Source organism: Cinclus cinclus, chromosome 1, assembly GCF_963662255.1.
Source record: "Cinclus cinclus chromosome 1, bCinCin1.1, whole genome shotgun sequence".
Taxonomy (NCBI): Eukaryota; Metazoa; Chordata; class Aves; order Passeriformes; family Cinclidae; genus Cinclus; species Cinclus cinclus.
This window is the reverse complement of record NC_085046.1, coordinates 24,501,445-24,515,461: the sequence shown is the minus strand read 5'-3', so window position 1 is coordinate 24,515,461 and position 14,017 is coordinate 24,501,445. Positions and strand designations below refer to the sequence as shown.

The window sequence follows — 14,017 nt, the reverse complement described above, 5'->3', positions numbered from 1 at the left end:
AGTCCTGTGTTTTTACATCTCCATGATAGTGATAACAGAAATGAGTCCAAATGATGATTTCATTTGTCCTCAAGGGGCGTTAAATTAGTTGATATTCAGCTTTGGTTAAACACAAGCAACACTAGCTTATGTTAAGCAGCAAATTTCAGTATTAGTCCACAGCTGGACTAGCTCAACATAATTAATTTGGTTGAAATTGCATTTTTTTTTTGAGTTAAATTTTGTCTTTGGGAATTTTCTCTGGATTTGGAGGAACTAGCTCTATGAAAAAATAAACTACCACTTACACACAAAGTTATCAAAAGAAGAAACTGGGGGTTTCCAAGTGTTTGTATACAAGTAGATATGTGCAGCCACATTTTTCAGGTGCAGGTGAAACTGGTCTGACTCTAAATTGATCAGGTCCACTAAGGCAGGGTTTTGCACTCTTTGGAATTAATCTCTTCTGGAATGGTAGTGCTACCACATGATAGAGCACAGATAAGTTGCACTGACCTGAGCTACTTTTTTCAAACCACCTCCCCACTCCCCCCCCATTCTGAGTTGTGTAATACACTCCCATTATCTTCAAATTATGTGCTCCATTTCTACTCTGCCAGCTTCACTTTGAGTGTTCTACTACTTACTTTGTAATATTTTAAAGAAGTAACCTAATTTAATTTCCTTTTTTTTTTAATTCACAATTGCAAAAAAGGTTTGTACATATTTTGTGAGGAATTAAGAGGAAGTGAAAATACAACATTAGTTTATTATTTCAGGGCTTCTAACCTGTAGAAAAGGTGGGTGTGACAGCCCTTCCTCTTGAAAGCTCTTAATGCTTTATTGAGGGAAGTTGGAGGGGTGAGTACCTTTCCTTTGCTGTCCTTAGTAATGAAACTATTTCAACGTGTTTCTCAATTTACTGCAAGGCCACCATAGAACTATTTCAACCATTTCCTTAACAAAGCAGCAGGGAGATGAAGAAGGTGATTGTAATGCTTGTACTTTCAGAGTATTGTTCCTCTTCTACATAAATGGAGATAAATGGAAAATCCCAGCCTTGGGTACGTGGACTAGCTATCCATATATCCATATTCCATATCTTATCTGAACAGATGTGATGTTGATGTACATTTTCCAGAATAAAAGTCATCCTTATCAAAGATGGAAATAAATTCTAACTAGCTATGAATTTGAAGTTGACAACAGTAAATAAAAAAAAAAACAAGAAAACAAACAAACAAAACCAAACAAAAACAAAAAAGAAACCAACACCAAAAAAAAAAAAAAGAAACAAACCACCAAACAAAAATAAGACAACCCAATTCTTGGATAAATCCCAACAATTCCAGTAAAACAAGATAATAAATAGAATTACTACTTGTTTATCTCTGACGTACATACACACACACACACACACATATATATATATATATATATATATATATATATATGTATGCACCTGTCTGTGTACACATATGCTTTTTACACAAGTTATTGTTCTTCCAAAATGTCATAAGTAAAGCAAGCCCGGCAGAAGGCTGGCTTGGCAGAGCAAGGATCTGCTTAGGAGCTAAGTAGAGCAACAAGCAAAAGGAGCAAAAAAAGAGGGTGTATGTCCAGTCCAAGCTACAGAGAAAATTCATGTGGCACAATTTCAACTGGAGTTGAAGCTGGCCAAAATGTGGGGGACAGAAAAAAAAAATTAAAAAATATGCTAATAGCAAAACACAGTCCAGAAATAACTGTCTCATTTCATGATGAGAATGGTCACCTCACAGAGACATAGACAAGGAAGAGATGTTTAACACTTTCTTTTCTGTTGTCTTCAGCATGGATGATGGGCTAAGGGGCTCGCAGTGCCTGATCTGGAGAACCATAGGACCTGAGGGAATGGCATGAAACTGTGTAAGGAGAGATTTAGGTTAGATAATAGGAAAAGGTTACACCAGAGTGTGTTTGGACACTGGATCAGGCTCCCAAGGGAAGTGGTCACAGCACCAACCCTGACAGAGTCCAAGAAGCATTTGAACAATGTTCTCGGGCTCATGGTTCATGATTCTTGGGGTTGATGTGTGCAGGGCCAGGAGATGGACTTCAGTGATCATTGTGAGTCCCATCCAGCTCAGGATATCCTACTATTCTGTGACTTTGCTCCTGTGTCCAGGAGCAGCAGGAGCTGGCTGCTCGACCAGACTGACAACCCTGATGTGAATGAGGGTGGCAGGAGGCTGGTTCCTGGGCACAGCTCTCACTGACAAAGGGTGCAGTCCCATGCTACCTGAGCACAGACAGAAAAGCAGGTCTGGTGACAGTGACCAGTATCAGCCAGACATGTCCATAGGGATGAGGCAGGTCCAAGAGAAGGCTGGGAAGTTAAATTGGGGTTGGGGTCTCTGATGTGTAGGCATCCCTACAGCAAAGCTCATCAAGAGAGATTAAGACCTGAGATGAGGCTTCTTCCAGCTCTTCTTCCTTCAGTGTTGTGCCTGGGCCCATATCCCTCATCTTTGTGCATGAGGAAGAAGTTGTCATGGGGAAGAAACTGCAGAACCTGGTGGTGTACTCAGGATCATGAAGCTTATGGAAAATGTGGAATTGTTTCAAGTGGTCAGTGAGAACTGAAGCCTGTGGAAATCATTCTGTCCTCATCTCCTCTGAACTTGAGATCAGATGGTTGGTAAGGTGCTGGGGTTTCCAAGCTGAAAGTACTGAAATGACTCTCATCAGAAGAACATTATTTCCTTCTTTGCAGGAGGTAGTTGGTTCATGTTCTTTACAGAAATTGCTATTACAAATATTATCAGGGTAATATAACTTCTTCTCAAGGCCCAGGGCTTTGGTACATATTTTCTATACTGTGTTCAAATAATTTGTGTAAAGGAGTAAGATGTATAAAATGTATGGGTTTTGTAAAAAAGAGCTGAGGATGACAGCTTTTCTGCAAAAATGTTGTGACTATTTTGTGAGATCAGTGGATTTTTGCAGATGACCATGAAATTTTTGAGATTCTGTTGAGACTGTTTACTGGCTTAATGATGTCAGTGTGTGAAAAATATATTTGAAAAATACATTTGAAAAATATACTTGCAAAATAAGTAGTTTAGAAGAATTTCAGATTTAATATGTCAGATACTTAGGGACTAAACCCAGTAAAGATTTTAGTAGCTTCTTCTGTTAAGTGACTTTCCTAAGATTACAATGGAATAATGACTTTCAGAGTTTTCCTTTTAAAATCTAAAATTTATAAGTCCAAATTTCACTTGGAGAATATTGGTGGTTCTTGTGTCAAGAGTGTTTGTAGTTATTCCAAAGTATGCTTTATTTCTTTTTTACTTCTTAATCTCAGGAAATGGAATGTCATAGGAATGAAAGTGGAATGGAATCACAGGAATGAAAATGTGAATGCAGCATGCTTGTTTGTGCAATAAGCATTTAAATGTGCACGTCAGTACAATGCAGAGAAGAAGGTTCCCAGGGACTTAAAGGACCAAAACCCCCACTATAAATCAGCAGGCAGATCACCTGGAGGGAAAATTAAACAATTCTTTCATGCAGTGATCAGAAATGAATGGCAAGGGAGCTGTTTTTTAGTTAGAGACCGTGGAGGGACAAACAATTATTTGTTTTAGAACCTTTCAATTTATTTAAAATTGACTTTCAAAGTTGAATTTTTTTTTTAAATTTATAAAAGTGACATCATGGATTTCTGAAAATGAGTGTTTGAAATCTTCAGCCTGTTTGTTTTGCTTTCTTACAGTTCTGGTTCAAACAATGCAAACACACAAATGGTTATATCTTTTGCTAGCTTTAGATTGATTTTGTGTAACAGCACCATGGCTCTTGACACTGAAGCATTAGCCTTTTTCTTTTTTAAAACTAAAGCAACTAAACAGTGTTCTGAACTGGATTTTAAAGCTTCCATTTATCGGATATTTTGATTACGTACTTGTTTAGGATCAAAGCACAATTGCCCAGAGAAGCTGTGGAATCTGTTGTTGGAGGTATTTGCAGAATTACAGATTGGTTCAGGTTGGAAGGGACCACAGTGGGTCATCTGTTTCAATGTCCCTGCTCAAGCAGGGTCATCCCAGAGCACACAGCACAGGATTTTGTCCAGATGGTTTTTGAGTATCTCCTGTGAGGGAGACTCCGCATCCTCTCTGGACAATCTGCTTCAGTGCTCAGACACCCCCACAGTAAAGAAGTTCTTCCTCATGGTCAGGTGGAACTTCCTGATTGAACAATACTGGGGCTAGTGTTGCACCTTGGGGAACACCACTAGTGAGAGGCCTCCAACTAGACCCTGTGCCACTGACAGTGACCCTCTGGGATTTCGATGTTCCCTTACCCTGACATCCTGAGTCAGAAATTCTTAGGGGGGAGGGGGTTATTTGAACCTCATCTGGCCATGGCACTGAGCAATCTCTTCTGGTTGGACTTTCTTTGACTTGTGGCTGGACTTTATGAAATAGTGAATTGTCCTTTCCATTACAAATTATTCTGTAGCTCTGAAACAGGTTCCTTTAAAAAGAAGTCTAAACAGACATTGTAACTCCTGGCTGCCGAAGCACACCCCAGGTTCTACATGTTTTGCTGTGTTAACGGACTTGTGGATATCTATGGAACTTCCTCTTGCAAGTTTAATGTAAAACTGCATTTTTTTCATTGTCCATCTTTTATTTTAATACTGGACTTAGGTGGTTAGGAGATCACACTCTTAAGAACTGTACAATAACTTGGGGTGAGTTCCAGTACATAATTGGATACCTTTTTATGGTTAACACTTCTGATTTTTCGTGTAGTACGAGTGGTTTTTAATTTCTGTATTGGGCAGTCTGCCTACAGATGAGACTTGAGTCAGTGATGTGGTAGGTGGATGGGTAATGAGAAGAAGGCTCTTCATCTGGGCATAGGAGTTTATGCACCATAAAATGTTACTAAAAGGAAGCATGGGGTGTGTGTAAAAAGGCAGTGGCAAGCGGATACCATGTCTCATGGCTTCAAAGAATCAGTAGAAGCATAGTAGGCAATCTTCCAGTCAGCTGCCTGCACTGTATAATCCAACTTGCATTCTGTCAGAAAAGCATCTTGGTGATAGTTGCCAAGCCATGTTGACATCAATATACAGTATGATTGTGAAAAGATCAAGTTGTGTGGATTCTCTTACTGTACCTACACTAATGTGGTAGTCTGTATTTTCCAGGTCATAGGAAAAATTAAATGCACATCTTTAAGTTTGACCTGTTTAGAATTATACTTGTAGTTACATGAGCTTCCAAGACATGCTTGTGGCCTTTAATCTCTAAAACAGACAAGGGAATGCAAATGGTCTGGATAGAGACCTTATTATATTGCGAATTGGCTTGATGAGGTTTTCACTTCCATTGCTGTGCATTCATTTGCCTTTTGCAATGCCAATAATTAAACATTGTATTTAGTCTGAAGTTACCATTTTTTTCACTTCTTGACATTTGGACATGTCTTGGTAATGTGCCTTTGCAGCCCAGAAAGCCAAATGTGACTGGGCTGCACCAAAAGCAGCAGGGCCACCAGAGTGAGGGGGAGGATTCTGCCTCTCTACTGTGTTCTGGTGAAACCCCACCTGGAACACTGTAACCAGTTCTGGGGTCCCAGCACAGGAAGGACATGGACCTGTTGGAGCAGATCCAGAGGAGGAAACCCATGATTAAAGGGATGGAGCACCTCTCCTCTGATGAAAAGTGGAGAGAATTGGGATTGTTCAGCCTGAAGAAGAGAAGGCTTTGGGGTGACCTAATTGCAGCTTTCCAGTACGTAAAGGGAACCTACAAGATAGGACAAAGGGGAATGGTTTTAAATCGAAGGAGAGTAGGTTTTAGGTTAGATACATGGAAGAAATTCTTTACTGTGAGGGTGGTGAGACATTATAACATGCTGTCTAGAGAAGTTGTGGATCCCTGGAATTGTTCAAGGCCAGGCTGGATGAGGCTTTGAGAAACATGGCCTAGTGAAGGGTGTCCCTGCCCACGGCAGGGTGGCTGAAGCTACATTATCTTTAAGGTCTCTTTCAACCCAAAGCATTCTATGATTGTATGTTTCATTTTTCTTGAAATGGAATTTTGATTTTGATCTCCAGCCAAGGAGGTTTTACAGGACACAGAGCTGGGGGAGCAAGATACATTGTTCCTTCAACATGGCTAATGTATGATAATAAATTAAAATAAAGTTACAGGGGCATATTCAAAGGAAACTCCGCAGCTTTCATATGTTAACAATTTAAAGTAAGAATTGTGTGGGCCCTTGCCCTATCAAAACAAATTTGAGACTCATTTTATACTAGCTAAGTTCCTGCTATCTCTTACCTTGCATCAGGTAAGAATGCACCTTTTTTCTCTGACAAAGGCAAGTCTGGAGTCCAGACAAACATAGCTTTTAGTAAATGATTATTTGTTCCTAATTTTGTCCACACAGTATTAGTGACTTGCTCTGGGGAAATTCTAGAGCTGGGATGAGAGGGAAAGAGGAAGCAGATGAACATTGGATTTCTCTGTGAATGTCTTTATTTCTCTGGAAAGCAGTGGACATTGCCAAAAAGAGACAACCTTTACTTCCTCTTGAATGCAGGCAAGACAGGCTGTCTTTTTCATGCTGGTTGCCTTCTTTGAAGAAAGTCTGGCAGAAAGCAGGAATTTTATAAATGTGATCTCCAGTGACGTGGCAAGGTGCCTTGAGCTGTGTCAGTAGGAAGCACCCTAAATGAAAGACTTCAAATAAAGGGATAGAACCTAACCCTAAACCAATAGACTTTCTCTCCCACTGCCTTGACAGCAGAATTTTACTCCTGGAGAATGCTGGCAGACAAGATCCAAGCTGGCTGTGATGGAGCTTAAGACATGAATGAACAATGGGGCTGTCCTGGGGGCATTGACTTTGCTTGGAGAAAATTCTCATAGGACATTAGGACTTGGAGTTATGAATTTTATGAATTTGAGGTTAACTGAGGTTAGTATTTCTGTTTGTAAGTTAAATCCAACTTGCTCTTTCACTACTGATTTCCCTGGGATCAGTGGGTGCTATGTTTTTAAAGCTGAAACTACAGACTGGGTTGTGAGATGGAAGAGGTCTGCAGTTTCATTTCTGCTCTCTCTGTGAAGTCTTCTTGCTTTAGAACAAACTATTATTGTGGGTAATACCATCTGCAGGGCTTTTGGATCAATGCAGCAGGACACCTGTCCCTTTCATCTCTTTGTGACTGTTTTTTTTTTTCCTATGTCTTTATTCTTCATTTACTTTGGCTCTCCCTGACATCTTACTGGCTATCAGCTGTGCCACCTCACTCTCATTTTTTCCTGCTGCCTTGCCTAAAAGAGGGGTTTCCACTCTGGCTGGATTTCCCCAAGTCAACAGAGCTGCTGTGCCTGCCTGGCATGGACTCCAGGAGCTGGAAACTCAACATGAAACCAGAAGCTGGAACTCAACATGTGCAGGAGACACAACCTCATCACCCCAAGGAGTCAGCTCCCACCTTTGCTTGTGGCACTGGAATGAGCTGGAAGGCGGCTCCCAGTCCTGCCTGGTAGGCAGAAGCTGGCTCCAGTGGGGTGGCTCCCAACTTGTTCTGAACACAGGCAAAGCACTAAGGTGTGCTGATTTCCTCAACCCCAGGCACCAGCCCTGCTTGGGAACTGGCTTACAGCTCTGCTGCTTACAGAGACAGACAGGAGCTCGTGGTTTGGACTCCTGGTCTTTCTTCCACAAAGCGTGAAGGTAGCAGACTAGCTCCTGGCCCAGCCTGTGGGTAGGGAGTGACTCCTGGGAACCATCTCTCTATGCTCACAGGAACTTGCAGGAGACAAGAGCTGGCTTTTGGCTTGAACTGCTGAAAGAGTCATATGGCAATTAGGAAGGCATATAGCAGCTGGGAACCTCTAGCCTTGAGCTTGCCTTCAGATGATATCTTTGCCCTGTTTCTTTGGCTGAGACAAAACTATCATATTGAAGTAGGCTCTCTCTTTTGAGACAAGTACTTGCTCAGATCTCATTGCTGTTTTCATTACATACAGTGTGTGATGTCTAGTTACAGAAACATGTGGTCCTTACTACTGATTGTGTATCAAATAGTTGCTTGTTCATGGAAACTGCTGTGTATTACCAGTCTGCCAAGTATGTAGTGAACTGTTGCTCAGTTGTGATTATGAAATACGAAGCTCGTATTTAGGTGTGATCATACTTGTCATGCTGCCCCCCTTCTTGTAGAAGGGATTTAGGCTTAAAGTCTGCAAAGTGCTGGTGATAAGTTTTTTTTCCTGCCTTCCATGTCTCCCCCATCCCGTGTCCTGCTTATCACTGCTCTATAAGTAACTATAGAAGAGTGGATCTTGAAATAACGGTGTTTTTATAGTTGATTTGTTTGAATGTGGAGACCTTTTTGGAAAAATTAAAAAGCCTGAATTATAGTGACACAAAACTTTCATTGTTAGCAGCTTGAAAAGATTATGCTGAAAATCAGTTAGCTTCGGTCATCGTTTTATAAATTGTCTTTTAATTTTTCCTTGTTTGAATTTGAAACTTGAAATATCTGAGTTTCTTTTAATTAAATGCTGTGTGATAAAACTTAAAAATAAAAGTATTTTTCAGAAACTATTTGTGAGGGCGATGATTTGGGTGAACAAAAAACATTAGGTTTGCTGTACAATATGTTACTAATTTATATGAACAGGATTGGTTTCCTGTTACAAAATATCCTATTTGTTTAGATGTTTGTCTCTATTGTTATTTTATTTTATTACTAAATGAACATTTTTCTTTTCTTCCCAGAGGATGCTAAACAAGTTTTTGGCCAGACCACGATTCATCAGCACATTCCTTTTAACTGGAATTCAGAGTTTGTACAGCTGCATTTTGGAAAGGATAGAAAAAGACACCTAACATACCCGGAGTTCACTCAGTTTTTACTGGTGGGTCTAATACAGTATGATTTCTCAAGAGTAATAAGAAGTATGCAAGAATCAAAGTATTTGCAAACTTGCCAAATACCATGATGGTAGCAAAGTGGAAATATATACCAAGTGTAGGCTTTTGCAGTCAGAGTGCTGGACTTGTATAATATGTTGATAAATAGGATATGCTATTGGTAAAACTGCTGATTCAGGCTAGCTGGGTTTTTTTTTCCCTTTTCCTTTGTTTTTGCACCTGTATGCAGAAGGTGATTCTTTTATGCAGGGTTGTGTAGACTTAGATGTGAAATTAAAAATTGCATATACTTCGATGTCTGAAAATCTCATGTATTTTTGAATATACAAGTCAAAGAATGCTAGATAACAGTATTGAACATTTTGGACTCGACTTGCCAGATTCATATTAAGAGGTACTTACTTTTCTGTCTGTAAACAGCATGTTTACCAAACATACATTTAATTCAGCGATGATACCCAGTAATATTTATTACAAGCCATTTCTACACACTTTACTTTTGATCTTTTTTGATTTAAGCTTGTCTTAGGGAGGGAAAATTTGCTTGTATCATGTAAAGAATAAAATACTACTCTTTGCAAGGAATTCTTGGCTATTCATACTTCTGGGTACTTCGTTACAGGAAGTAAAATATTATGCTAATAAAATAATAAACCAATTATCTGTATTTCAGCAGTACTATTAAAAATAGTCTTCAGTAGGAAAAGAAGTGAAACATGTGAGTTTCTTACTTGTATTCCTCCTGAATACTTAATGCCTGTATTAGTATTTACACAAGAGAGTTTTAAAATGGGAACCTGCTTCAAGACTGCAAGGTTTCTTTTTTTCTTGTTTACACAAGTATGTTAGTTCACAGTAGGAGGTGGTATCATTTTGATGAGGAATAATTAAGATAATGCTATTGAGACAAATGTTTCAAATTGACTTTGTAGAACAGAGCCTAATTAACTTTGTATGAAGAGGACGTCAGGTATCACATGATTAAATCATATTCCCTTGGGCTTTGTATTGACTATTGTAACTCCTAAGTAGCCAAGACATAAACCAGTTTTGTGACAGAAGTAGGAATCAGATCCTCTTTTGAATGAAAAAGCAAATGTGCTACTTGATTAGGAAAAAATGCCTCTGGCAATGTGTTCTGGTATCTCCTTCCAACTACAGAATAAGCCTTGGAAATGTATCCTGATATTGGTTTAAAGTCACAGTTTTAACAAAGTTTCGGTTCTGTTTGCCTCATCTATCTATTTGCTTAGAGATCTGAGGAAAACCTGTAGAAAAACTCAGAATAAAAATATTACACTTTCTCACTATTAAAAAAAAAAAGAAAAAGTTAAAAGAGGGTGTGTGTGTGAGGGTTGTTGAGAGAGGCTAAGAGAGGTTAGAGTCACAGACCTAAAAGAGCTTGTGATGTTAAGGCTTGTAATGTTAAGTTCTTTCTTTAGGTTCTTTTGTTTTTTTAACTTGAATTAGGAAAAGCAAGAATGGAGATAGGAGTTTTGTAACTTTGGAGATTCGTCCTAACTATTAGGCTTTCTCATCTTGTGGAGGGATATTCCTCTTATCTGAAAGGACTTTTCTTGGATGGGGTGATATTGTGGGGTAATTGATTGTGATGGAAGATGTCAGTGGTCCTGATGAACTGGCCAGCCTTTTTGGTGATGATCCATATAGGTCAGAAACATGGGAGGAGGAGCATAAACCAGGATAGTAAGGATGACAATTCTGGGTTTCTCCGGAGAGGTGAGATGTACTCAGGAAAAGTTCTAATGCTGCTAATAAAGATGTTTTCAGCATTGGTGCAGGCAGCAAGGATTTTCATATAAATTAATAATCCTAAGACTGCTGAAGCTGCCTATTATCAGTACAATCTATTAGGATGCTCAGTCAGTCATAGTAATTGGGTACATCTGTTTACCCACTTTCTAGAACTGTAAATCCTTGAATCACAGAAGTTTCCCTGCTGATTCTTGCCTTTCAGCATTGTATTACAGATGCTGAAGTTTGGGCACAGAAATGGTTCACAGCCATTTCACAGCACAAAGTGGAGAGTTACTGTTCACAGGCATGGAAATCTTCCTTTAAGCTCTGTAACCTTTGGTACTCAGCCTTTCCTTCTGACATTCTGCCTGTGCATGAGTCAGTCTTTTTGGTCTGATGTCTAGACCTTGGACCTTAGACAGCAGGAGACCACAGCAGATACCAAATTACCTTTCTGCATTCCTGATGTGTGAATGCACTTTACATTGCACTTAACATGGACCAGATGGTTCTGTAAGGCGCTTCAGGTACTGCTTTGTAAGTACAATGCAATTTGCAACTTTTAATGAAATAATCTAGCTAGATTCAAATTCCTTTACATTGGGTCCTATTATATCACATAAACTTCTTCCATGATCATTATCTGTTGCCACATTTGGACTAATCATCACTTCTGGCAAAACTCAAAGTAGTTGGAAAATAACATTAGTATATTTTATCCATGCACAAGATGGATCTCTTGTGGCTTTAAATATGAAGTGTTTATATGGGATTCTGAATATTTATATCCTGCCAGCACTTTTTCTGTCTGCAATAACAGAGATGCCTAAAAGTATAGCCTCCAAACTCCTTGGCTCTAATGCAGTTAACAATCTATTTGCATCAGCCTAGAGCTCAAGGTGTGTTGTTTTACCCTGCTTCTTTGCTAGCTTAAAATTAGCTCATCTATCTGTGTATACATACATATCCATTTATGTGTTTGGATATGGTCATGTTCTGTCATCACTTAAGTGGCAAGTCTGCCTTATGAAGAGCAACATCAGCCCCTTTCTCAGCATGTAAAATCTATTCCACACAATGAATTTTAACCTATGCTTGTATGTGGGCCTGGTAAAACCGTTTCTGCATTATCTGGGAATTTATTTATGCCCAGAATATTAGTTGCTGAAGTAGTACTCTCTTATAATTGAACCTTGGGATCTACTCCAGTGGCAAAGACTGTGTTGTATCTGATGACTTGCAGATCCATCGGGATGGAATGCAAACATAAATTTCTATCTAAGTGGAAGGTAAAAGAAGCTTTTAATGAGCTGTTAGTGAAAGCTGAGGTAAAATCTCTAGATAGGAAATAATTTCATTAGCATTCTGGTGCCATGATGTAGGAATTAATTTTCCACGAAGTCTTATGCTACCTGGGGGAATTCTGGACTTCCAGCATCAAGGAAGATGCTTGTTTTCTATGTATATCTAAGTTTACAGAAAGTCTAGTTGGAGAAGATTCTTTAGGATGTGTAATTTGTATTGCAAAGTAATGAGGATTGTATTTCTTTAAACCTTAGTCTGTCTAGGTAAAATAATATGGGACTGAAATAAAATATATGAATATAAATAAAATAATAAAATTATTGCAAGACACATAGCATCTCTGAGGACTACAGCTTTGTTTTATTGTTTTTCAGTTCATTTTAAGGTGATATTTTTTAATATTAGCTGCATATATACACCATGTTACAAACATCTCATAAATAGTTTCCTGATAAATTACCAGTAGCTACTGAGCTCATTTTGAAACATAGTTATGCTGTGAGTTGTCTCAGCTTCCAGGCATGGAGTCTGAGAGAATGGGTAGCCTTTCTTTTGAAGTAAACACGATAAGGAATTTATTGCATTGTTATGCACTGTGCAGTGATTGGAAAAGGGACGTATGTCTCGTTTGTTTGTGACAGACTTTATAGGTCTGTCTGGAATTTAGTTCTGAGTTTGCTACCATGTGATTGTCTCTGTGTTCTGGTGTGCCATACTGCTGCCCTCCATGGTCATGGTTTGGGAATGTCATGTGGCTGAACATACCTGTGCTTCTTTCTTCTTGGTGTAACAGGAAAATGTGTAGCACTGCTCAAAATAACTGTAGCCTAAAAAGTCTCTACCTTTCTGAGGTCAGTTTTCTTTATCCATGTGTGCAGTATGAGTAAACCATTTTGAACTCTAACTTAGTTTCTGAACTAAGGAGGACGTATGAATAGGGAGTTTCAGAAGACTGACATCATCTCATTCTCAGTTTTGTTTTGCTGTCTGTCTACAACTAAATGGGTCTTTTCTGGCTGACAAGAAGATGGGTAAATGGCAGCACCAAGATCTTGACAATGTGTTTAACCAAGTGGGATAATTCTCTCCAGTGGGTTCCAGTTTACCAAGGAAATTGGAAAGAATCATGTTAGCAAGGAGAGGATGGGGTGTTTTGGCTTATTCTCAACTGTAGTACTAGCAGCCTTTTTGCAGTTACCAGGGTGATGACAAGAAACATGCCCTTGATGCACCTCTTTGGAGCACGAGCCCTGCTTTGTTCTGTGGCTAAGACATCACTGTCAGACAAGGTCACACCAGTGGTCACTGATGGGTGTACACAGACAGGAACAGATTGGACTTCTGCGAGTCATGTCCTTTTAGTGCTAGATTCTGCCAATGAAACACTGTCAGCAGTTTTGGTGGTTAAAACGGATGAGGGAAGGAGAAGAAAGCAACATTCACTGTTTCCCACATAATCCTTCTGCTAAATATTTTTTTTTTCTGGTGGTACTTCCATTTAATGACAAACATTTTTGTTCAGTTGTTCATACGTTTCTACCTGATAGGTGATGAGTATTTAGGATACAAGCTTTATTATACTTAACACCTCTGCAGAGCTCTCTGCCTCCCAAGTAGTTGCCTGTCTTAAGATGACGAAGTCTTTTTGTGTTTTTGTGCTCATCTCACCATAAACGTTCCAAAATTGCTTCCTTCCAAATTTCTGTTGAAATTATAGTCTCAATTGGAGTGAAGTAAGAACGTGCATGGCTGCATCCAGCCAGTGTCAGTATTACTGCTGAATTGCAACACTTCAACATAGGGGTCTGTAATGTAAAGAAAATGTGGCTGAACTGAAATTGTTCCACTTCAAATTATAACCCCCACCAGCATTTCCCATCAAAAGAAGACATTTCAGATTAATTCTGGAGTGAAACATTGATCAGTCTTTTCCCCCTAGCCCTTTCCACCCTCTGCCTAACATATTAGCAAATTTTCATCATACAGGGTACAGTGATGTAATTAGAAATTAGGATCAAAA

General features: G+C 39.2%; 1 protein-coding gene across 1 annotated transcript in view; it reads left to right on the top strand.

Moving 5' to 3' along the window:
* Positions 1–14,017, top strand: part of SLC25A13 (solute carrier family 25 member 13) — a 102,561-nt gene that overhangs the window by 45,063 nt on the left and 43,481 nt on the right. The window contains exon 5 of the mRNA XM_062495123.1: positions 8,779–8,918. Coding sequence (XP_062351107.1) covers positions 8,779–8,918 — 140 coding nt within the window. The remainder of the gene's footprint in view (positions 1–8,778; positions 8,919–14,017) is intronic.